This window comes from Pogona vitticeps, chromosome 3, assembly GCF_051106095.1.
Source record: "Pogona vitticeps strain Pit_001003342236 chromosome 3, PviZW2.1, whole genome shotgun sequence".
NCBI classification, from domain to species: Eukaryota; Metazoa; Chordata; class Lepidosauria; order Squamata; family Agamidae; genus Pogona; species Pogona vitticeps.
Window position 1 is genome coordinate 225,785,213 of NC_135785.1, and position 26,643 is coordinate 225,811,855.

A 26,643-nucleotide genomic window follows, 5' to 3' on the forward strand; every position below is an offset into this window, starting at 1 on the left:
TTCATTCATTCATTCATTCATTCATTCATTCATTCATTCATTCATTCATTCATATCCTGCCCATCTAGACCAAAGTCTACTCTGGGTGGCTAACAATAATAGATAAAAACAAAAATAATATAATAAAATAAAAACAACATAGTTCAAATATAGTTCAAGATAGCAAAAAATAATCAAGTGATGACAGGAGGGAAAGCCTGCCTAAAGAGCCAGGTCTTAAGATTGCTCTTAAAAACCACCAGCTCTCTCTGCTGGTTCTTCTATCTTCTAGCTCCATTGTTTTATCATTTAATTCCATTCTCTCTTCTCCTCTTGAAAGATTTGCACCATTTCCTTCTAGTAGCATGCTAGTTATATGACTTGGCATGGAGTTAGGAATTCAGTTGGGGACTTGTTAATTAAAGGCCTTTCACTGCTCTAAGCTATACTATGGCACTTCTGCCAATGTAAACATTCATTTGGACTCTGGCTGTCTCTTCTGAAATGTTTAATTTTGTTTAGATATTAATGCCTTTGTTTTTTATTTCGATTGTGCACTTTAAATTATTAGTTTAATTTGTGCAGTATTATTTTGTATTATTATAATAAGTCCCTCCCTTCTCCTTTAATTTGCTTTGACTTGTTGTGTTAGATTGTATGTGTCTTAGGGAAGATATTTCTTATCCCATTTTAACTTTTGATAAAGATTCATATACAGTACTATATAAACGTATGACAGTTCTGGTGGTGGTGATAACACCAACATTTACTGTACTTTAAAAGGGCATTTATAGGCCTCTTTGGAAACATTTTAACAAAAAAATTTATCAGGTTTTATAGAATTATCTTATCAGTTCTAAGTGAGAAGATTTCTTTGTTCTTTTTAATATTATGTAAGTATTTCTGAAGTGCAACATCAGAATTCGCCACTGGTAGTAATGAGCGAGCATTTCCATCTCTTTTCATGGCCTTCTGGTAATGGCAGTGCAACATATTAATAATGTGCAACATAAGGAATTATTTCTGTGATTAGAGCAATGATAATTTATTTTTTATTTTATTTTATACATTCTAAACCTCTTTTCTCCTTTAAAGGATCATAGAGTGGCTTCCATCATTAAAAGACAATATTTAAAGCTAAAAACAGTAAGTATACAAATACTAAAAAGGATCAAACTAAGACTACAAAGGACTTCACCTGCTTGTGGAAGGGCAGCAATGATGGGCACAGCCTGGTCTCCTGTGGGAGGGAGTTCCAGAGTCAGGGAGCAGCAACAGAGAAGACCCTCTGCCGTGTCCCCGCCAAGTGCACCTATGAAAGTGGGGGTACCAAGAGAAAGGCCTATCCTGATGATCTTAACACCAGAGTAGGGTCATAATGGGAGACATAATCCTTGAGATACCTTGGTTCCAAGCTGTTTAGGGCTTTAGAACCAGCACTTTGATTTGTGCCTGGAAACAGATACACAGTCAGTGGATCCGCTATAATGGGGTGGGTGGTGGAGTGGTTATGTGATTCCTGTAACAGATCCAGTTAGCAATCTGGCTGCTGCATTTAGGACCCACTGAAGTTTCTGACACAAACCTGAGGCAGCCCCACATAGTAACAGCAACCTGACGGCTAAGAAGCAATAAGTAATGCAACGAGTTCTTTATAACATGTAACCATCTGAGTTCTATGTCATCAGCAAATTTGATTAGTGGCCCCTTCACTCCTTTATTCAAATCATGTACAAACATATTGAACAACACTTGTTACTCCTTTCCAATATAATGAGAAACCGTTAGTGAGAGCACCCTTTAGGTATGGTCGGAAAATCAGCTACAAAATTGGCCTAAGAAATATAGCTCACTGTAATGCAGAAGCCAAAAAAATTCCAGCATGCACTGGGATATTTAATCAAAGAACCTGGCCCACACATCTAGCCATAATTTTTAGAATTATTATGTTTTGTGTGTGTGTTTTGTAGCACCCACAGCTCTGCAATGCTCAACCTGATGGAGTTTAACGAGCAGCTGAAAGTTATCCTCAATGTGGATACTTTAGCAGTTTATTGAAAGTAAAACCACACCTTTTGTTTTCAGATAGTGTACTCTGTCTTACTCTCTATCTGCCACTGTGTGGGGTGTGTGTGTGGGGGTAAGAAGGCGAGTGTGGCTATGTCAGGAGTCCAAGCACCTGAACAATGCATTCTGAGTTATGTGAACAACTTCCCTACATCCAGACAACATATGTGCAGCTGAAAATGTGAAAAATACATAACTTGATAAGCAATTCAAAAGCATGTTAACTGGTCTTACTGTATGGTTATTGTATATTCTGCAACAGTTTGAGACAGGTACCAATCATGGACCAGTTTATTGGTGTTCAGTTTATAAACACCTAGATCTGTTCATATGCAAGACTTGTGTAGCCTGGGCTTCCACTATATTTTTGCTTCCTCTTGCCTGTCTCTTTTCTCTCATGAGAGCATTTGCCCATACAATGCTATAAACTGTTTATCTTGACAAGAAATATCTGACTGGTGTCTCAGAGTTAATGGCTTGCAGTTTGTAGCCTTGGTGTCAAATTAAGCTATAGCACGTTTGTTTGTTTGTTTTAGACTGATGAGAAGTAGCACTTGCCTTCTCCAATTGGAGTTTTGTGAACTTTATATTGCCTCATGAAAGGGTGGGTGAAAATTAATTCCAAACCAATGAACAAAACATGTCCTGTAGAATGTTATACATGCTGAAGTGTTTTCCCCACCCCTTCTTCTTCCAGGACCTTGTGGACAAATATAGCAACACGAGAAACAATGAATGCCTTTTACATCATTATCATCGATGACCTTGGTGGAAGGTGTATAAAAAGTCTGGAGTAAGTAGGATCCCCTTACTTGGACCTTAATTTTCCAGGGTAGGTACCAACCTCTCTTACTTCTACAGAATTTATCAGTGCATCTATATATATATTTGTATTCCAAAGTTGGTTTAAAACTTTTCAGTATTGTATTTTATGCTGCTGGATGGAAGGGCTTTTGTTCTGATAGTTGTAAACACCAAACATTGCTTTACTAGCTTTGAGATGCTGCCAGTAAATGCATGGATCAGAAGCAGGTTTTTCTGCTGAGACCCACACAAAGCCAAAATGCTCATGCATCTGGAAGAACCATTTTTTTTGAGCAGAGATTTGGTTCCTTGTTATGCTGAGGATGGACTGATCATGTGTTATATGCAAGTCAGGTTTTCCATCTTTGCAAATATCTTAGGCAGATTTTCAGTTGCACAGCTTAAATGTCTTGGTGGATCAGTTATCCATGGCATGCTTAAGTCAGAGCTGAGCTGGAGTCCCTTAAGAAATGCACAGCCTAAGACAGTTCTCAGAAGTAACCGCAGAGGGAAAAACATTGGCCAGGATTGTGGAGTATAGCAGTTCACTTTCTCCCCATTCCTTTCTCCTTTTCTGGAAAAATAATACTTTAATTTATCACTACTTCTTAGAATGTATATCCCCCACCCCACCCATCTCCAAGGCTATAAGCTCGATTCTGTTTCCATAAATTAGAATCCACTTTGTTCCTGCTTTCATCTGTATGCCATCATTTTTGTCCAATGCCTATTTAACCCACAAAATACTTCCCTTTTTATCAAAGTCACATCACTCATATGGTGAAAACAGTACATCATTCCCTGGGAAATTTGCAAAATTTCAGTAATGTTTGCCAAGTCCATTCAGAGTTAGGATTGGGCGAATCTGGTTTCAGTATTGCATTTAATTATTTTTTTTGCAGTTTTCCAAAGTTTGCAAATACATGTTCATAAGGAATGTTGGTGAAACTGAACCTGACAAAATGTGTCCATCCAGGCTCAGTACTTTGTGTCCTTCCTTAATTCTGATCTGTCTGGTTTTGAGTTCCTGTGTTGATTTGGAACTAAAAATCTGTCTAGTTTTGAGTTCCAAATCAGTCATGTTCATATTGATTTAGATTTGCTACCTCTTTCTCTTGACATGCTCCTCGTCTTCAGCACGCACAGGCCATACAAGCTTAACAGGTCACCTTTATGCTGGGAATAGCTGTAGCTGCTGAAATTGACTCATGCAGAGGACATGCAGAAGAATTAACCAACATTATCAAGTCACTTGTTTGGGACAGGAAGAGCTGAAAACAATTGAAATTATCTGAAAGCAAAATTGACAGGTTTCTCTGTCCTTAATTGGAAGTCTCAATGGATGAAAAGGCCCTAAACAGAACAGCTTGTTATGATGAGTTCAGGTTTGAATGATGTAAAATCATGAATCATTTCACCACAAAGCCTTCATACATTTTTCTAAAAGTAGGTCCCTTCCTTGTGTAGGCTTCTGTTGTCAATCTCTTTGCGACATGATTTTTTGACAAGTTTCCTTATTTTTGACAGTATGGAATTGTGAGCTTCTCATGTGTTTTAGAGTTAAGGAGACTGTCACACAAAGGCGGTGTGACTTTCCTGTCCTCTTGTTCTAACAAGGCTGTCTTGTTGTAGCATGATGAAATGTTTTGTCAGAAATCACATGTAAAATTAAGGAGGAATTGCAACAACTGTCCACAAGGCATTGCACACTGCAAAATGGAAGACAGATTGTCTGATTGGACCAGAAAAATATTTTGCTCAAGGGTTTCAGCAGGAAAGTAACATTTTTTTCTCCCAAAACTGGGTACTTATTGCAAGAATTGATCTCTAGTTTCAAGATTACAAAACCACCTTTTCAAATCAGTAGTTGCCACAGTACTTGGAAAAGTTACTTTTTGGACAGCTCCAAGAATACTTCAGCTGACTTGGACTTTAGTCTTTGTCAAAGAACATTTGTTGTTGTACATTAATATTTGCCATAATGTGGAAAAATAATTTATGTTTTTTGTGTTTGAACTACAGTTTCCCTGTACTTCCAGGGAATTCTGTGAGAGGTGATCCAGAAAAGGTCATGTTTCCATGATCAGCTATGGTTGGAGGGTTCTGAAGGAGATTCTGAATCCAGTTTTCTCTTTGAATTTAGAATTTGACTAATATGTCACAAGGAATGACAATCAAATGACAATTTCTTTCCCCTTGTCTTATGGCTCACTTAACCGTGGCTGTCGTTTCAAATACAAGGAGCCTGGTGTTTCAGCATTTTCAGAACTGGCATTAAACCCAGCAAATCCACGCATTGTTTTGCATCTAGATGGCCGTTGCTGGCCCATACAAATGAGAAAAGCGAGGTATGGCACATCTCTATAAATGGATTCATATGTTCACTAAACTCCCCAAGGGACTTTCCATCTCATCCCCACCACTCCTGCCCCCCTCTCCGGTAAAACAGGAATATAGGAAAACATGCTTGATATCCAGCAGTTATTATTTGGAAATGAAAACATACAATAACCTTGCCCCTTCCTGCCGTAAGTTGTCAAATATTTAAATTATGGAATGAATGAGAACAAATATTGAATGTTTTGTCTAACATGGAGCGGGGAGTAAGCCCTACCAAACACAATAGGCATAGCTCTGAGCAAACAGGCTTTCGACTGCACAGTTAGCATACTGAATACCATAAATTTGTCAGTTTTTAAAGTTCTATGAGGCTCTCTGGAGAGTGCAAAAAACGGTCTGAAACTCAACATCAAAAAAACTAAGATCATGGCCACTGGTCCCATCTCATCCTGGGAAATAGAAGGGGAAGATATGGAGGCAGTGACAGATTTTATCTTCCTGGGCTGCATGATCACTGCAGATGGAGACAGCAGCCACGAAATTAAAAGACGCCTGCTTCTTGGGAGGAAAGCGATGACAAATCTTGACAGCATCTTAAAAAGCAGAGACATCACCTTGCCAACGAAAGTCCGAATAGTCAAAGCTATGGTTTTTCCTGTAGTGATGTATGGAAGTGAGAGCTGGACCATAAAGAAAGCAGACCGCTGAAGAATTGATGCCTTTGAATTGTGGTGCTGGAGGAGGCTCTTGAGAGCCCCCTGGACTGCAAAGAGAACAAACCTATCCATTCTGAAGGAAATAAACCCTGAGTGCTCACTGGAAGGACAGATCCTGAAGCTGAGGCTCCAATACTTTGGCCATCTCATGAGAAGAGAAGACTCCTTGGAAAAAACCTTGATGTTAGGAAAGTGCGACGGCAAGAAGAGAAGGGGACGACAGAGGATGAGATGGCTGGACAGTGTCTGCGAAGCAACCAATGTGAATTTGACACAGCTCCAGGAGGCAGTGGAAGACAGGAGGGCCTGGTGTTCTCTGGTCCATGGGGTCACGGAGAGTCAGACACGACTAAACGACCAAACGACAATGACGACGATGAGGCTCTCTATCCTTATGGCAACATTCCAGCTTCTGTATACAAAGGAAACTGGTCGGTCTCCAGGCTTAAAAGTAAGGTACCTCAAAAAGCTAGATGCAGGGGAAGGGTATCAGGAGAAAGGGATCTAGTTGTCTCGTGTGCTTCCAGAGGCATCTGGTGGGGCCACTGTGAGATACAGGAAGCTGGACTAGAGAGGCCCTTGGCCTGACCCAGCAGGGCTCTTCTTATGTTCTCCCTACTAGTCTTAGGAGAGATTTGTAGTTATCCCCAGAACCACATCCCAATTTCCTAATATATTTTTTAATGCTAAGGCAAGTATTTTATATTTTTCAGCAGAATTAAATTCTAGTAGATTTCAGGTTCTACTCGGGAAAAGCACAACATATAGTTTGGTGAGCAGTCTTTGCTGAATTCAACCTCAGATTTTTTTTTAAATTGAATATTTGAATTATAAGCAAACTCTTCATTGGGTGTAGGCATCCTTCAGTCTCGAGAGACTATGGTAACATGCTCTGAATAGAGGTCTTGGAACAGCGTCTAGTGTGGCTAAGAAGGCCAATTCGAGAGTGACAGTCCCTTCCACACCAAGACAAATGCAATCTGTCCCCTGTCCAGCTCCCTGATTTTGCTGGTTTCGGGACTGCCTCTTTGCCTCAGCCTGCTGAGCAAGTGTCTCTTAAAATTGGGAGAGGTCATGGTGCACTGCCTGCCTCCAGGCTGAACTCTCAGATGTCAGGGTTTCCCATCTGTTGAAGTCCATCCCTAAGGCCTTCAGATCCTGCTTGCAGATATCCTTGTATCGCAGTTGTGGTCTCCCTCTGGGGCGATTTCCCTGCACTAACTCTCCATACAGGAAATCTTTTGGAGTCTGACTGTCAGCGATTCTCATGGCATGCCGAAGCCAACATAGATGTTACTATTTCAGTGATATATACATGCTAAAAATTCCAGCTCATTCTAGGACTACTCTATTTGGAACTTTGTCCTGCCAAGTGATACAAAAATGCATCAGAGACAATGCATATGGAACGCCATTGATTACTGAGCTGTGAGAGCAAATACTTTTCAATTTGTATACAAATCCACTTCTTGCTATGGTTTGTGGATTTTTGTTGCCAATTCTGCCTCCGTATGAGGAAGCCACTACCAAATTAAATTAAAATTTCAAGGGTAGATGCACAAGATGGACAAAGGACCAGCTTGGTGTTTGTTTGCTTGTTTATGTTATTTAGATGCCACCTTTCCCGCACTGGTTACCCAAGGTGGCTCACATACAAATAAAATTATACAATAGCCACAGTTAAGAACACTATAGAAAATGATACCCGAAAACATTTAAATATGCTTGATCTCCATCAAAGATATATATTATTTAGAAAAAGAAAACATACAACAGCCTTCCCTCTTCTGCCCCTGAGTTTTTAGGTGTTATTGTATGTTAGGGCATAATCTACAAATTCTGCAGTTTTCAAGTCCTTACTTGAGTTTCGATTGGTTTTGATTGATGTTCTGAGTTGACTTGGCTGTTTCATTATTAATCAGAATGGCTGGATATATATATGATTTTAATACATACATTTTTCTGCATGCATAAATACTGAGTTCTCATACCTTAAAGGTCAAATTACCCCAAATGAATTAGCACAGTATTTAGAAGTACAGTTTTTTAAGCAGCAAAAGATGTCTACTGGTTCCGATGCAACTTTTCCTCCCCTCCACAACTTGCAAATTAGCTTTCTTTCTTTTTGTTATTGGTTATTGGTGTTAGAATAGGTACAATAATTCTGTGTTTAAAGCCACCAGTGGGAAGTGTTGGACAGATAAACTAGACAGATGTGATTGGGCATCTTGGCCTTTCTTGGTTTTCTGTGATTGCCCACTTGTAGACTGTTGCCCTGACATAAGAGTCTAGAAATTGATAGTACACATCTGTGAGAAATGATTCCTGTCCTCTTGATGTGATGGTCTCAAACATCCTCGTAGCATGGTTTGGAATTTTTACACCACATACTTAAGACCAAAAGGCTGCCAATTAAGACCAAAAGGCTGGCACTCTGTGATTGTTCTCTCTCTCCCCCCCCCAATCATCTGCTTGAAATACCACAGATTCCTGTGATTGGGAGGTAAACACAAGCTTCATATACAAGTCTGATTGTTCAAACTGCTCCAAAGGAATTAGGTTCCCTCAATGCTTTCTAAATATGAGTTGAGACTCTAATGTATTTCGGCCATCATGAATTAAAGAAAGGGCTTCCGTGTCATATGTTTGTTTGGAGACTGTTTCAAATCTCTTCCCATTCCCATTCACTCTTCCTTAGACATTAAATAGTGGGTGTATCAAGCATAGGTAGGAAAACTTAATTTAAAAAATATATATAAATCATTTAGTTTCTGATGTGGCCTAGCTGTGGATATCTAAAAGTTAGCATGGTTGCTGGCCATGTTGGCCAGAAGAGATTCTGGGAGCTATAATTTGAAAAATATTTATTTATTTATTTATTTATTTATTTGATTTATACCCCACCCATCTGGCCTATACTGCTTTCAAGTTCTGGATTTAATATCGTGATATCAGCCTTTGTTTGCTTGAACTACCATATTAGACCATTGTCTATCTAACCTAGCACAGTCAGCTCTGGCTGGTAGCAGGTTTCAAAAGATTTAGAAAAGATTATTTCCTGAGCCTATCCAGAAATTGCAAGGATTGAACTTGGAACCTTCTACATGCAAAGCCTGTGTTCAGCTACACAGTTATGGTCCTTCCTCAGTACAGAACCCTGTATTTACAGGTGATTTCCCATCCAAATACTGTAGCACCCAGGACTGATTGTCCTTAGTTTCTGAAATCAGATGAGTTTGATTTTGCCAAGGTGGCATAGGCATCCCTTGGTAATGTCTTATCTGTCGTGTAAATGACAATAATACCTGATGACTGTTTAGCTGTGATTTCTCGCTGCAAGAAAAGTTCCTAGTTGAAATCCTTTGTAGGATTTGGGAGGGTATGCATATTCCCCAAGTTTAATCCTCCTTGGAAATGCATGTTATGTTGAAGGTCCTTATACCTCTGCTTATGAACTATTTTATATTTTCTCATTTTGTTACTTCAGGCCAGATTGCTTTATTTCTCTTTTGGGAATACACTCTTCAGCTCATCTGCCAAGATGATGGACATGTCGGAATTCGGGGAAGCTGCACCCTTCCTGCGCAAAAGTGAGAAGGAGATTATGATGCTGCAGACTGTAGCCTTTGATGGTAAGATCTCATGTCTCTAATTCTCCTAGTGATCAATTAGCATGAAGAGGTGAATCTGGCACATAGGTGAATGAAAGAAATTAGATAGTGTGTTATAATGGGCAATGATATAATGACAAATTCTGAAATGACACTTTCATGTCTACATTCTCAAGGAAGGTCAGTACTGTCTCCGTCATCGTTTAGTTGTTTAGTCGTTTCTGACTCTTGGTAGTGGAAAATTCCATTTTTAAACAATGGAATGTTGGTTTCTTCCTAACATGGAGAAAATGTCTGCAGAGTTTGAATGAAAGTTTAGATTCATTAGTTATTTGTTCGGTAAAACAACATGTTACATTTATCTTGCCAGGTATGAAGCAGAGGGCAAAAGGCAGCTGTGTTGGTGTGAAAGCCCCTATTCAGAGTCAACCAGAGGTGGCCCTGCTCTGTACTGAGGAGAAAATTCCCACAGTTTACATAACAAATTACATCAGGGAGAGTTCTAATTGTACACACACTCATAGGACTGGTGCTTGTTCAAGACAGAGAAGAGAATAACTGATCTAGAAAAACCTAGACTGCAGTAAACAAAACCAATTTCTCAGCAAGGCAAAATAACCCTGAAAATGAAAGGAAGTTCTGTTAAACTAATCCAAATCAATGGACAGAAGCAAATAGGATCTGTGAATAAGCTCAAGATGGTGATGTGGGGAAATCTGATTTCTCTCCAATGACAAATCAGGTTTGTAGCTGCATTCAAAGGAAAAAATCGAGGGAGAAAGAATAGATGATGAACCATGGCTTGGAAAAGTTACTCTTTTGAACTGCAGTTTCCAGAGACCCTGAAATTCTGGACTTTGTTGTCCAAAAGAATATTTCTTTTTCCAACTTCTGCCAGTAATGTCATTGTCCCTTTTAATTACAACGCCCTGGTTACAATAATGAAAGGCACATTAAAAGAAACACTCTAATTCTTGGCAATTTTCAGAGTCTTACTGCATGGTGACTCCTAACAAGACTTGTTCATGCAAGTCTAAAAAGTGCTTCAAGCATTTGGGAATTACAATGACATGAATCTTTATTGTTATTATAATTGTTACTATCTTCTGCAACTGCTAGTATGACTACAACTACAACTGCTACTGCTGCTACTAGTAGCAGGCAGTGTTATGTGTGAAATGTGTTTGCTAGAGATGGGGGTATATTTTCCTTCCAATCACGCCTGGGGGCCCCTCTCTTCCTTCCAACCACTCCCAGAGCCATGCTCAGATAGCAACTCAGCAGCCTTGCAGAGAGACCTGTCCTCCCTCCCATTGCCAGGAGTGGCTAGCCAAACTGGGCTCCAGGAGTGATTGGAAGGAAGAGAGGGGTCACCGCCACTGGTGGACACATGAGTCTGGCCCCAGGGGCTGGACCCTCATTAAGTACAACTATGTGGAGGTATTTGTGTTCATATATATGAATGCAAATAGTCCCATCTTTAGTGTTTGCTTAAAAACAAAGGAATTGTTGTGTTTTCCAGGGAAGAAAAAATGCTGGATTCCAGATGAAAAGCAGGCTTATATTGAAGCAGAGGTGAAAGAGAGTGCTGGTGGCAAAGTCACTGTTGAGACTACAGATGGGAGGGTAAGTAACCCCACCCTGTTTGATTAGTAAGTAGAGTAAAACATAACAGATACAATGCAGACAGAGAGTTGTTCCTGAATACAAACTTAGGATCAAACTATATCTTAAACAGAAGGAAGTAACAATCCAAGGAAGTAACACAAGACAGAACAGCATACACTCTTGACATTTCCACCTGGTTTCACTGTATGTGATCCTCTTACCGAAGAGACAAGCTAATTCTAAAACTGACCAGAGGTTTTTGCTTTCAGTAGTAGGCAACAGTAGGAAACACAGCTGACAAAGATCCAGTTATATATGCCATTCTCTTCCCCACCCATATCCTGCTCTGAAGCCTTGGCAGAGGTGAGGGTTACCAGATAGTCTGTGAAATACTATTGAATATACATTTTGTGTTAATAGGTGAATAGGTGCATTTGATGGCCTTTTCAGTATTGTGAAAGCAGAGGGTCCCCTTAGCTATCATATTTTCATGGCAGTCAGGCTACCTGCACAGACACTTACCTGAAGGGAGATACTGGCTCACACTGATGACCTTTCCTTGTGATCTTGCCTAGCTTGTGATCATCATGGCAACCTCAAACAATTGCAAAAGCAGTTTGTAGGGACACTGAATATATGGGATGGGGTGAGGGAAAACACACCATTGGGCTCACCTACAGCAGACCAATTTAAATTACTGGACTTGTTTATTGTGAGTCATGTAAGTTCTATGGATATCAATGGTCCTGGAGCTAGTACTGGATTTAACTCAGAAGCCAAAATCCTGTTGTATGATTAGATTAGCAGAAGAGAAATGGTGTAACTTGCACTGGCAAATTATTGCTAATTAGCAAACTTTGATTCCTCATTGTACACAGTCAGGCAGCTTGTACAAAAAGTAGTAGTAAGGATTTGCTAATAAGTGGCAGTTTGCCACTTCCCTTCCACCAGCATAACTGCTAACAGAATTTGGACCATTGAATATTCAGTCATGTGAAAAAGAAAGTACACCCTCTTTGAATTCTATAGTTTTATGTATCAGGGCATAATAAATATCATCTGGGCCTTAGTAGGTCTGAAAATTAGGTCAATACAACTTCAAATGAACAACAACACATGACATATTACACCATGTCATGATTTATTTAACAAAAATAAAGCGAAAATGGAGAAGCCATATGTTTATTTTTTTTAATTTATTTTTTAGTTAATATATATTCTGCTTTTCTCCTACCAAAGGGACACAAGGCAACGTACAAGTTTTAAAAAGTAGCTTAAAATTACAATAAATCAAGACATTAGCATTAAAATAAGATTAAACCAACATATTTTTAAAAACACCAACGCACAAGCCAAAATACATTAAACCAGCCTTAAAATGCCACTAAATGCACCTCTCCTGAAGAACTGAAAGACCAGGGGGATTATAGGGGGAGATATGGTCCTTCAGATAGCCTGGACCCACACCATATAGGGCTTTATATTGTAAGTCATAACCACCACTTTGAGTTGAGCCAAGAAACAGAATGACAGATTCTAACAGGGGAGAGATAAGATCCCTGTAACCAGTTCCAGTCAGCAATTTACAGTAACTGGAGCATTTAGTCAGAGTGTAAACATACAATGCTGAAATAACAAGCACACAAACAGTAACAGCAGCAGCAATGAGAGATGAAGATTTTAGCCATTATTTCAGCTTACTGTTAAGTTTTTAAAGTTCTTGTTTTCTGTAGACTAGGCTTATCCAATCTGAAGCACTGCAGATGCATTCATGTGGGGAAAAATTGCTTTATACAATTCCTGGTTTATATTTTTCTTTGAATGTGAACCACCTTCAAGTAAACCCTTTCTTCAGTTCTTTGCTGGGAAAATGTGATGGCTTTTAATTACAGTTCTCAATGTTTTACCACATGATTTGCCTTTTTCCTTTGAAATAGCCATCATTATTCGTGCTGTCTGAAAACCATGGATGCTATTGTTTATAACAGTGGGTGGCACTAGGCAACACATTTAAACAGTTTCGAGATGTGTTTTAATTTCTTTTCCTATTTATAGGTTTTCCCAAGGGTCTATAATTTCAGTGTGGTGAGAATCATTCAAAATTTCTTTCTCACTTGTTGGCAGTCTGTTTTTGAAAATAATCTTCAATATTGGTTTATACAGTAAAATAATGGGAGTGGAAAGTCTGCAGCTTCAGTGTTCTCCTTTCTCCCACTCCCAGACAGTGACTGTGAAGGAAGACGATGTTCAGTCTATGAACCCTCCAAAATTTGACATGATTGAAGATATGGCCATGCTAACCCATCTCAATGAGGCCTCTGTGCTACACAATTTGAACAGACGCTACACTAACTGGATGATCTATGTAAGAGTCATTTACTGCTTTTTAATTTTAAATTTAAATTCAAAATTAATCTTAAAACATATAGGTTGGATTGCATCTTCTTCAGAAAACATTTCTGCCACCTTTCAAAATGCATGCCCCACAATAGTTATCATTTTGGAAGCATGGCTAGAGTGTGACTGTGTTGCTGTATACTCATGTAATTACATTGTAATATACTCATGTAATTACTACAACATTACTGTAAATGTGGGGAAAATTTACACTTTTCTTTAAGGAATCATTTCTTTTTGAACACCTGTTGGGAGGTTATTTATTTTAAATCACTCTATATTGTGCTGGGTTTTTAAAGCCATTTTTGGTTGTGTGAATGGCCATATTGTTGTATTCTATGCACAGGGGCATTCTGTGTGCTGATGTTGTGCTGTGCTGTGCTGTGTTTGAGATAGTGCAGGATTTCGCCATCGAGAAGTCATGCCAGCTATCCAAACTATTTCCCTTTCCTTTTTTAAAAATAAACCATTTGACTTTAGCGCTATATCACATAGGTGCTAAAGTCTTTCTGTCTACAGCATTGATGAAACACTATGCCACTTGGAAAAAAAAAGAAAAAAATGAACTTGGACAAGATGGTTGTGGACAAGGACAGAATGGAGGCAGTGACAGGACAGAACTGTAGATGAATTAAAGTGCCAACCACAGGTGTCTTTATAGCCATTTAAAGAGCTGTGTAGTCCCCTGCAATGAATCAACCCAGTTCAATTGATGCTGCCCCATGAAGATGGAGACAGCAATACAAAGAGCATGTAACAAGAATCAATGCAGTAAATACCCGTATACGACTTTTCAGTTATTTGTGCAATATAGTAACAGTCTTATTTTACTTTCTTTAGATGTTTGTTTGTCTGTCTGTTAGATTTATATCCCATCTTTCTTCCCAAACTGGTACTCAGAGCCACACATGGTATCTAAGGCAACACACTGTAATAAGAATAAAAATACAAATAAAAATGCTAAACCAAATCAATATCAAAACTTTATTAAATTAAAAAGACAATTTCAAATATTAACAAAGAAAACAAAGTACCCACTCATGAAACAGCTTCTCCTTCAGCACCCAGTCGAAAGCATACCTGAATAAAAAGTTATTTTCTTGCTTTCAGAAGGACAAACAGAGAGCTGCCTGGCTTTCTTCGGCAAGGACTTTCACAACTTAAGACAGACCTGGGCAAAGTGGGCCTGAGGGTCACATACAGTTTGTGAGCCGCTACTGTCCGGCCCACAGAGAATTTTGAACATCAAAACCATTTATAGCTTTTTGTCTAAAGCTGATCAGTTGCTTATCTTTAACATACTGCAAAAAAACCTCTTTAGTATTTGTGAAGATTAACAAGTTTAAAATGAGAGCAATCATAGCTTCACAGTTTGATTTTATTTTTAAGTAAATAAAATAAAGTTGCTTCGGCCCCCAAACACAGTTCAGATTTTTCATGTGGCCCCCCTATAAAAATTAATTGCCAACCCCTGGCCTAAGAGCAGTCACTGGAAAGTGTTTCTGGATGTCTGCTCTGCACATATTCAGTACCACAAACTGAAACATAATACTTAGAGGCCCACCCTTAATCAATGGAATTCATTTTTCTTTATGTGTTTAGAGCTGGGACATCAGTCATTTTGTTCCTCAGTTTCCATTGTGAGATGGTCCGGTTTTATGTTGCCGTTACTGTATTTTGAGCATTTTTCTATTTTGTTTGGTCAAAATGGATTAGAAGAACAGCATAGTTTTTATCAGTAGGAGAGCTGATGTTATCTTCACATTCATAACTTTAAAAGCAACTTGCTAATAATAACAGGATTAACACATGGATCAAGCCTTGGTTTGGAGTGCTCTTCCTGCCACTGCCTTGAGCACATTTGTGGGTGTGCAGTGAAGAGGGGGTGGACAAGCCAATGAGTTGTAGCATTCAGATGTTTGGAAAAGTAACTAGATAACAGTTCCAGTTACTTTTGAGGAAGAGAAAGGTAAAACATTTGCTTATATCCTGCTGCTTATGAACTGGGCATGGAACAACTCATTCTGTACGTGGTTCCTCTTTCGCTAGCTCTGGTGCAAGGAAGAATCCACTAATATCTTCTGGAAGCAGAAATCCCTGTCATTTTCAAATTGGTGCTTTCCAACTTTTATAACAGCAAGACAGAGAATGCCAGGGAAATGGAGAGTGCTCTGGTTACAAAGCCTTTACATTCCATGTTTGTCAGTGAGATTCTGGTGGTTATTTTTAATTTTGTTAACCATAGCAGTGAATAATTAAGCCCTGGAAACATAATGGTTTTCTTTTAAAAATTGCTTTCTACCTTCTGCCCACTTTCCTCATCAAAGGTCTCTATGGCCTCTTCATATTCTTTCCAGACGTACTCAGGTCTTTTCTGTGTGACAATCAACCCTTACAAATGGCTCCCTGTCTACAAGACAGAGGTGGTCTCTGCTTACAAGGGTAAAAGACGTTCAGAAGCTCCTCCTCACATCTTCTCCATTGCAGATAATGCATACCATGATATGCTACGCAGTAAGTGATATTGCATGTTACCATTTTCCTTATTTTAAGCAATTGAATCTTGCTTTCTTTTTTTTAAAAAGTGGGGGAGTGGCAGACATTTGTCAAATATTGAGGTGAAAATCTCCTGGAATATACCGTATTTTTCGCTCCATAAGACGCACCTTTCCATAAGACACACCAATTTTTTAGGAGAAGAAAACAGGAAAATATAATCTGTTTTCTTCGCTCCATAAGACACACAGACTTTCCACCCCCCTGTTTTGTGGGAAAAAAGTGTGTCTTATGGTGCAAAAAAATACGGTATGTTTACTTGTGAAGAGCAAAAAGACTATGGAGTGACCTGTGATTTTTGGCATCACTCACATTTGGAATAAAACAGTGAATGTAATTGGTCTCCAAGGGAAAGAGAAAGAGAGAAATGGCTAAGATAATGTTTAGTAACCATTACTTTTATTACCAGAAACAATACTATAGTTAGGCTGTCCTTAACTTCTATGAGCAGTAAGCAATTCTATGAGTAGAGCTTCAGATTGGGGTTGGTTTCCTTTGGGAAGAGGTCACTTACTGTGAAGTCTCTATGACTTTTAAAACATTTGAGTTTATTTACAAATATGAGGCATGAATATTAGTGAACTAACTCTGATTGTAAGTTTGCCATAGCATGACCTTTTCAGAAAGGAACACCACACCATGATTTGATGCTGTTAATTTATGCATCTACCACAGATTCACCTGTTCTGTCTTTTTCTCCAAAATCAGAATTGTCCTCTCCTCTTAGTGTGGGTTATCTGTGGGAAGGTTTGCTTTTTCTCCATTTCAAAGACTCAAGAAAGATCAAGCTATTAAGGGCAATTAGCTGGTTATCTCCATAACATAAAATGGGCTTGGCAGCTTCCACAATGTTGTTTTTTGGCTCCATTGATTGCCTCTTCTCTTGCCCTCAGTCTTAAAACATTATGGTCTAGTCCAAGGGGTCATAGGGACCATTTTTCATGTGGATCTCCTACAGACAAGAGTTTTTTCCCTGCAGCCTTTCCAATCCAGATGTATCATTTTCATAAACCCCAAACAATACATTCATGTCTGAGAACAAGGAGAGCTGTGTTCAAACACATAGGGAGAGATGAGAGAGTCAAGTGGATGAAGAACTTGGTTTGCTTGGATCCCAGTGCATTCGGGTGGCCACACATTCTTTTCATAGCATTGTCTTGTATTTCAAGGGCTGTGAGAAGACTGTATCCTTTTTTTGACAGTATTTGAAAGACTCCCTATGGCTCCTTAAGATAAGAGAGAGACTGGGGGCCTTCAATTTGCCATCAATAGTTAGCCCTTTTTTTAAAAAAAAAAATCACTCCCCTGGTTATAAGTTTGTAGTTCTAGAAGAGGTAGCCTGTAAGTCTGTACAAGCATTACAGACAAAAACAAAGGAAAAATAAAATAACAAAAGAACAACAACAAAAAAGGCCAAAGACACTGTGGCACCTTAAAAGACTCGCAGTTATATTTTAATGTGAACTTTAAATCCGGTTCCTCATATATAAGAGAGAGCTGTAACATGGCAGATTTTTATACATGACCTCAAAATACAGAGACCAGGGTTGGTTGGCTAGAAATTTGCAAAATGTGTGAGTCAATGTGGTTTTTAACAGAAGGGTGATAGTCTCTGTTGATATTCATATCTATCCCATTGAAGCTTGTATTATAAAAAGGTGTAGGAATCCCTGGCAGAGAATAATAATAGCAGAAACAACATGAATGTTAATTGTACTAAGGAAATTGGCTTTTTGCAGTTGTTAATTACTTTTAAGACCCTTGTTTGATAGTCACTTCTTTTGTAGGAGGTTTTGTAAACAGTGGCAATGGAGGGGGGAGTGGGTGGGTGGGAGTTCAATTACTCCAGGCAATAGAGTATAACAAGAACAACATGGTTATACCGGCCTTTCTTCTTTACATAAGTACTGCAAGCACAATAAACTTCCAAATATATGATTTTGTTTTGGTCAACCAACAAAACAATCACAAAAGTAATAGAAGCACAACCCCCCCCATTGCAGATTAGAAAGTCCATTCACTGATGTTATGCCAAAGCAGGAGTTGCTCTAGGAAAAATGGTCTCTAAAACAAAATAGGTCAAGAACCAAGTCCCAGATGTTTTTATCACCCAAGGGAGAAGATCCACAGCCCAAAGTATGCAGTCTTTAAGGCCCTAAAATAAAATACAGGTTCAGATGCAAATAGATAACACAGCTACATGAAGCCACCCTTCCAGTGCCTTGCACAAAGATATCAAAATTCTACTACCTAAACCAAGGTGGTAAGAGTGTATACCGCCCTTCAGGGATAAGCAAGTTATGCCCTCTCCAGCTCTTCCTTTCTTTGTCAACTGAAATTTGCATTACAGCCCCTTCTTTAGATTTCCCTGCTTAATGGGGAAAACCATAGGGGTAGAACGTGCACAGCAGGTTCATCTGCCACAAAAGTCACCTGGTCGCACTCTCTCCCATAGGGATAGACAATATGTCAGTGCGTTGCCAGACTAAAATGTCATTGCCCCCTTTCTCCCAACAATTGGCTGGGAGCCACCAGTTCAGAGCACTTGTCTTTGTTGTCAGATTTCTCTTTGGCTGAAAGGGGATGGATAAAAGTGTGACAAATGGCTCCTCCTTAAATAGGAACCATGCGGCCACAACAATGTTTTCAAACACTGGAACAATTTTCTTTCAGAAGGGGAGAATTATGCACATGCTTTGTGACTGAAATCCATATAACCGGCCTGAGCTGCATCCAAATATTGGAGGCTTTTCTGTCATATTTCATGTCTTCCTCATATGTTGGAGCAGCAGTGTGGTTATGATGTACAATATTGCCTCCATCGACCAGACTGCAGATTTCAGTGCGTTAGATTTCTTCCATCAGAGGGCAGTAGTAGTGCATGTTTAACATTTGGGACACCAGTATGTGCATAGCCTTAGACGTTCTTGCGTATTACCAAGCAAGCTTGGGAGTCTTGTCAGTTTTTTTAAAAAAACTAAAGCAGTAAAGAGTACAAAAGAAATATTGCCATTTATAAAGGGAAAAATGTAATGTATCATGTTATAATTCAAAGAGATGCCTTTTAAGCTGGCTGGGTTACAATAATGATGAATACCAAAACAGGAAAACCAAATCTTTAATTATGCTTGGCATAGTAATATAGATGTTTATAATTTTATATATTTCCCCGTTAAGAGGCATAAGCTGTTGTTGTAGAGGCACAAGGAAACCCTTCTGTTTTACACCTCCTGGCTTTAATTGTCTTGAAGCCTTGAAAGGGATAAGAATTTTCTTCTGTATCACAACACAACTCTCTGGGCACTAAGCATAGTTCAATATGTTTGTAGCACCAAACGACACTTTGAGGAGCCGGAAGCTTTTAATTCAGCCTCTTGCATTTTGAAAATAAATTGTATGCTTGCCTCATGTAATGTCAATTTTATTTGTTCTCCTGCCTCGTCTCTCCCCACATTCCTTCAATATATGTCAAAGTATATCACTAAATAGGCAGGGTGCATAATTGGTTTTGAGAGACCATCCCTATCTAGCTAGACCTCCATGGTTTAGGACCTCAATGGTTTAGGACCTCGATATCTGGCAGAGCGCCTTCTCCCACCCAGTTTTGCCAGAGTCACTAGTTCCAGCCAGGCCGGGTGGCTGAGGGGCCCAATGCCAAGGGAGGTCCAGAAGGAAAGAACGAGGAACAGTGCCTTCTCGGCAGTGGCCCCTCGCCTTTGAAACAACTTGCCAGTGGAGATCCGCCTGGCTCCCTCTCTGGGTGTTTTCAGGAATAAACTTAAAACCTGGCTATTTGGGCAGGATTTCCCTCCTGCCGTATCTTAATTTCTTATACTTCACCATCCTGGACCTATAAAATATGTTTTGGGTTTTATTGTTTTTAAATTTGTAAACTGCCCAGAGTAGATCTTTGGTCTAGATGGGCGGGATAGAAATCAATCAATCAATCAATCAATCAATCAATCAATCAATCAATCAATCAATCAATCAATCAATCAATCAATCAATCAATCAATCAATCAATCAATCAATCAATCAATCAATAAGGGGCAGGATCCAACAGTGAATTTCCCAGGAGTAGAATAATTCCACTCCTTTGGTGTAGTGCAGAAAACTGCAGGTGGGGAGGAAAAGCTTGAATTGTGGGTTGAAATTTTGTTCAGAGACAAAAAAAAAATATTAAATGTAAGCCTGGATTTTGCTACGTTTTTACTGTGTAGTATGGGAAGAGTCCAGGTGAAAGAGAAGCATCTAACATAACAGGATTAGAAACCCTCTAATCTGGATGTCTTTACTTGACAGTGTTTTCCTTGTCATGCAGGCTTTGATATGCTAATTAACCTTAATGTGTCACAATTCGTTCTGAATATTCGCTTGTCTGCTGCTTTCCTGTTCCCTTTGAGGAGCTCTGTGAATGGCAGAAACAGCTATTGCTTTTGGAATTCCTACCAAGAAACATATCTGATCATACTGTACAATTTTTCTGCTGCATGGCCAGGAGTTTACAGCAACTTCTGCAGTCACTTACATGGTAAAGAGTTGGGAGCAAGGTAGTTTTAAAAAGGGCCTGATATGAATTGGGTTTGCTCCACAAAACACTTCAGAATATAATACATGAACCAATTCCCTTGTTAAGGAAAGTATGAATGGATTTCTGTTGTTGTTGTTAATGACGATGACGATGATGTACAATTCTGCTTGTATTTTTTTTCCCATTACAATCTATGATTTAAGTGATGTTTGTTGTTCTTCTTCCCCTGCAACACAGATCGAGAGAATCAATCAATGTTGATCACGTACGTAGATCTTTTCAGTTGTCTCATAGTAACAAAGTAAACTTTCCTAATTAGTTTCTCGTTTCTAGTATTCTTTCACATATTCTTACTTGTTATTTACCTACTAACTGCTGGAGGCGCTTCCTTTACACTGATGTAAAGGAAGAATGAATTTGCCCTTGGATTCCACTATTTTAATGCAGTACCTGGGTTTGCTTCTGAGCAGAACTGTAAAAAGTTAATTTTCTGGATTATAACTTTTAGCATTTCTCAGCTATGCTGGGTAAAAGACTCTGGAAGTTTTAGTGCATATCTTCAGCAAGCTGTAAGTCTTAACATATGAAAACTGTTGATACAGTACCCAAAATTGTCTTAGGGATGTAAGAAGAGCTGTTGGATTAAACAAAGAGCTCATCTAATAGAGCATTCTATTTGTTTCTCTGTTGTATTGGCTCTGCAAGGAAGCGCCTCCAACTGTTAGTCATAGGTAACAGGTACACTGCCTATGAACCTAGTCTTTTCATATACAGTGGTGCCTCACTTAACGATTGCCCCGCATTATGATAAATCCGCTTTACGACAATCTTTTTGCGATCGCAATTGCGATTGCAAAACAATGGTCTAAATGGGGGAATTTCGCTTTGCGATCATCAGTTCCCTGCTTCGGGAACTGATCCTTCGCAAAAAGATGGGTTTTTTAACAGCTGATCGGCGGGTTCAAAATGGCCGCCGGGTGATTAAAATGGCTCCCCGCTGTGTTTAGGGACGAATTGCTATAAAGGCAGTGAAAATAGCTGCCGTATGGAGGATCTTGCTGCACGGTGAGTTTTTACCCCATTGGAACGCATTGGGTTTCAATGGGGTTTTTATTTTCGCTTTATGATGTTTTCACTTAACGGCGATTTTCCTGGAATGGATTATCGTCGTTAAGTGAGGCACCACTGTATTGTGAGTGTTGATTAACAGCCATTGAGAAACCCAGCTCTTGTCAAAATTATATTTTTGGGCTACAAACTGGAGATTCTGAGATTTTTTTGTCTCCCAAGAGAATTTTTCGGAGTTCAGTGTAGTCATGGTTCAATAGATCTATATCCTTCGTAGTAGACATTAGAAAGAATGGCCTTTGTGGAGAAACTGTTGAGCACCATTAATTAAAATATATGCCCTTTAAAAGTAAGAAAAACAGAACTGTAAATGGACAAGACTAATTGCACAGAAAATCCTGGAATAAATAATTAGATTCTCTTTCTGTTTCTAGTGGAGAGTCTGGGGCTGGGAAGACCGTGAACACGAAACGGGTCATTCAGTACTTTGCCACAGTAGCTGCGATTGGAGAACCTGGGAAAAAGAATGTAAATATTCAAGTGACTATTTTCTTTTTCTGTGTAAATAATATTTACCTCTACATAGGTGGAAGACTTTCTGTCTCCGAGCCATTGTAAGCACCAGTTAGCCAACTGTTAATTGCATGAGTGAGACTGAATGTACAGGTGTAAAACTTCAAAGTGATTCTGCTGATGCAAAGGTTCTGGGTCTTGTTTCCCAGTGAGTTTGGCAGTTGTTCATGAGTCCATTATCCGGAGTTTTAGATGACAAAAGATCAGCTCAAATTTAGATTATTTCACATTTTATAGTATCTTTATCCACAAGTTAGACGGCTCAGATCTCTGCTTCTAGATGCAGCTTTTATTGTGCAACTGCCCTGTCTCATAGGTGGAATTTTATGAGCAGCCCCGATGACATTTGTAGCCCTCCTGTGTTTCCCATCATTTCTTCTATCTTTTTCTCACCATAAAAGCATAGTGAAAAGAAGGAACGATAGCATAGCTGTTCAGTGGCTTTTGACTGGTAATAATAGGAAGTAACCTAATCCCACCACCATTGTTTGTAGAGGCAAGGATTCGGGCTAAGGGTATAGTTACTCTTAACGTGTATATATTTCCAAAATGGTAATAAGCATCCTGAAAGTTATGAGATGGAGAATCTGTGGAGAATTTTCTAAGAGTTTTATCCTCCTCTAGTATAGGAACTGGCCTCAATATGACTTCTTGATCTGAAATATAGAGAGTTCTTTTTGGTATCATAAGTATACTTTGATGGGGGCGGTATGCTTCTGGAGACTTCGTGGAGCAGTGATTCGGCTCTTTTTTTCTGGTGGGAGAGGCGAAAGTGCATTTTGCTCAGATTGTGGGTACTATGAGAAGGGGGGGAAACATTTTGTATCTCAATCACACTCTGGTGGTGAGGTCTATTCAAAGGGGGTGCAGGATCCTCAAGAATGCTGTCTTGCTCTGCTGTGATGGCCAATCTGACCTAGATTCTTATAGTTTCACACTGTCATTAATGATAAGCAATTTGGTGTAGAACATTTATAGCACAAGATCATAATGGGATACCTGTGGATGTGGGAAGAGAAGAAAGGATGGGAATGCAGAAACTGTTCTTGCACTCGAGGGAAGATCTGGGCATGGCTCTATGCAGAGATAGCAGCTCTTGGTTCACCACAAAAACTGTGCATTGAGACATTTGGTGTAGAAATATCTATGAAGAAGTTGTTAACAGATAAAGATGTGCAGTAGCAAAAAGAGAAGTCTTTACATAATTAGATAAAGAGATGCATTGATAAATGAGGTTGAATTACACTTTGTCAGTTCTCAGTATTTCTTTAACATTTTGTTCCATTCTTCTCCTTCTCCTCCTAACTATTCCTTCCATAGCAACCAGCCACCAAGACTGGGGTAAGTAGATGAGTGTGTTCTTGTTCCATTTATATGCCACGTATTTTCTGAAATGCAGCGAATACTGTTCACTGGGCTACACAGACAAAACACATGCACAACTCTATTTGTAACTATGGACTAATTAAGCTGAAACGTGTATTAGTCATCATTCAAAAACTAATTCAGTCATAGGAAATGTGTTCCAAAAATTGTTCTGAAACTTTTTACCGTATATTACCCAGAGCATTTAAAACTTTTTGGACTGATTCTTTTACACAGATTCCTGTTTATACTTGTTAATTCTTGCTTTAATATTTGGGATCTTCTTTGCTGTCATGCTAAAGCAGGCCTTTGGAACTGCAACAGAAGGTGTCTATCTCCGGACTAGATCAGATGGAAAGCTCTTTAATCTCACTAGATTGAGAGTGAAGACCAAAGTCCAACTGAAATGCATGCGGGACTTCCTCTTTGCTGATGATGCAGCCATTGTTGCCCACTCTGCTGAAGACCCCCAACAACTCATAAATCTCTTTAGCAAGGCCTGCCAAGACTTTGGACTAACTATCAGCCTGAAGAAAACACAAGTCATGAGCCAGGGCGTAGACTCACCTCCCTCTATTACTATCTCCATGCAAGAACTGGAGGTTGTTCATGAATTTGTGTACCTTGGCTCAACGATCTCTGACACACTCTCCCTAGATGTTGAGCTGGATAAACGCATTGGGAAAGCAGCTACCATGTTCTCTAGACTCACAAAGAGAGTATGGCTTAATAAGAAGTTGACGGCATACACCAAAATCCAGGTCTATAGAGCCTGTGTCCTGAGCACACTCCTATATTGCAGCGAGTCCTGGACCCTTTGTGCACGGCAGGAGAGGAAGCTTAACACCTTCCATATGCGTTGTCTCTGACACATTTTTGGTATCACCTGGCAGGACAAAGTTCCAAATAGAGTAGTCCTAGAACGAGCTGGAATTTTCAGCATGTATTCAATATTGAAACAGCGCCGTCTACGTTGGCTTGGGCACGTCGTGAGAATGGCTGATGGTCGAATTCCAAAAGATCTCCTGTATGGAGAATTAGTGCAGGGAAGCCGCCCCCGAGGGAGACCACAGCTGCGTTACAAGGACATCTGCAAACGGGATCTGAAGGCCTTAGGAATGGACCTGAACAAATGGGAAACCTTGACGTCTGAGCGTTCAGCCTGGAGGCAGGCGGTGCATCATGGCCTCTCCCAATTTGAAGAGACACTTGTACAGCAGACCGAGGCAAAGAGGCAGTCCTGAAACAAGCAAAACCAGGGAGCTGGACAGGGGACAGATTGTATTTGTCTTCAATGTGGAAGAGATTGTCACTCTCGAATTGGCCTTCTCAGCCACACGAGACACTGTTCCAAAATCTCCATACAGAGCACGATACCATAGTCTCTCGAGACTGAAGGATGCCTACACCATTTGTGACCCAATGGAGAAGTTGTTTGTAGAGTGATAAAACATGTTTCAGTCCACCAGTGAAATGAACTTCTGTGTGGTTTTAGAACAATTTGTCCCATTCTTTGCATTCTGTTCTGTTCCATGTTTTCAGCATGAAGTATGTTGACAATGGACTTTTTTTCCAGTAGCCAGTATCTAATTTTTAAATTGCTTCAAAGGTATCAAAATGTCAAGGTGTTCTGAATGCTAAAGAAGTAGAACTGAACGTTTAGATTAAAACAATTTTTTTCATGCAACAACAGCAGGTATCACTGGCAGTTTCCATCACATGTTGATATTCCTCAGTGATATTGCTTGCAAGTATATAAACTCAACAGGAGAAATGTTCGTGTAGAGTTTTTTCTCCATTATGTGGAGGAATCACCTTGGACTGCTCTCAGATGTTGAATACAGACTACTAACTTCATTTCCTAACTTAATTATATTGTCATTAATAATAATGATAAAGCATTAACATTTGTCTGCAGTGGCAGCTGGCTTAGAGAGCAAAGCTACACACTAGTTATGCTGGCGAAGGAGATAAGTCTGTTGCTATGCTGACAGAATAGCTGCTGTGTCCTGTTTGTGCTCAGCTTGCCAGGAAAAAAAAATCATGTAACCAGAAAATATCAAAATTGTTGTTGAAAGAGCAGCATCCTTGGAAACACCAGTTCTGCAGCAATTAGCTGAGGCTGTGCTGATGTCAATGCTCATGGGTCCTGCATACAAAAAGGCAGCCACTGCAACTGGGGCACATTCCTGGCTCAAGTGGGATGCCCAGTCTTTGCCACAGAGGGCTTACCTGCATGTGGGATGGGTGACTGCCCTGGGGATTGGAGACCCTGCCGGATTTTTTTACCTGGAGAGTGGAAGAGAATCACAGCAGGCAAGCTGCAATGGTTGCATGTAGCTAAAGAGCAGAGGGGAAAAACATCTCAGCGAATGTCTGTAGGTTTATTTAATCACAGGATGTATCACCTTCTGCCTTACTTTTGAGGGGTTCTTTGTCTTGGTAACCCCAGTTGGCTTGCTTGTGCCTTGTGACCTGGAACAGAGTACCAGCTAGAGTTCCAGGCAGAGAAGTAACAGTAATTTTCTTAAATTCCTAGCAGTATTTTGGAGATCCTTATTCTTTTGGGCAGAGTGGCTCCTTTTAGGGTGAAATTATCTGCTTCCTTATTTTCTATTCTCAAAGTTTCTATTCTATTTTCTATTTATCTTGTAATAGGAAGCCCAGGAGATACAATCCCATGATATCCATCCAGTTATCTGGTTTATGACTAGGAAGTGAAGGAATATAAGATATGGTCAGAGCTTGGAAAAGTTACTTTTCTGGGTTATAGCAATGGCCACACAGGCTGGGGAATTCTGGGTGCTGTAGTCCAAAAAAGGAATGTGTCAAAATCTCAATATGTTATTTCTTAGTGGTGCCCCAATATACCCAAAACATTGCTCTATTATAGTTGCTTCACTAGAGTATTCGAGGTCATGGATTTTTCACAAATGCAGCCCCATAGATCGCCTTCCACTGATTGTGCAAAAGTTTCCATCAGATCCAGAAATGGGTCAACCTATAGTGTAAGAGTGTTCCCCCGATG

General features: G+C 39.6%; 1 protein-coding gene across 3 annotated transcripts in view; it reads left to right on the forward strand.

Annotated features, from left to right (window-relative positions):
* The first annotated feature begins 473 nt into the window (after positions 1–473).
* MYH15 (myosin heavy chain 15) overlaps positions 474–26,643 on the forward strand; it is a 305,993-nt gene continuing 279,823 nt past the window's right edge. For 2 of the 3 annotated variants that reach the window (XM_078389856.1, XM_078389854.1), the window contains exons 1-9: positions 474–1,125; positions 2,744–2,878; positions 9,394–9,538; positions 11,040–11,143; positions 13,347–13,490; positions 15,880–16,036; positions 20,847–20,874; positions 22,112–22,205; positions 23,571–23,591. In XM_078389856.1, the coding sequence (XP_078245982.1) occupies positions 9,448–9,538; positions 11,040–11,143; positions 13,347–13,490; positions 15,880–16,036; positions 20,847–20,874; positions 22,112–22,205; positions 23,571–23,591 (639 nt within the window). In that variant the 5' untranslated portion in view covers positions 474–1,125; positions 2,744–2,878; positions 9,394–9,447. Of the gene's footprint in view, positions 1,126–2,743; positions 2,879–4,872; positions 5,199–9,393; positions 9,539–11,039; positions 11,144–13,346; positions 13,491–15,879; positions 16,037–20,846; positions 20,875–22,111; positions 22,206–23,570; positions 23,592–26,643 lie in introns of those variants that run through there. The other variant, XM_078389855.1, reaches the window with a different exon arrangement.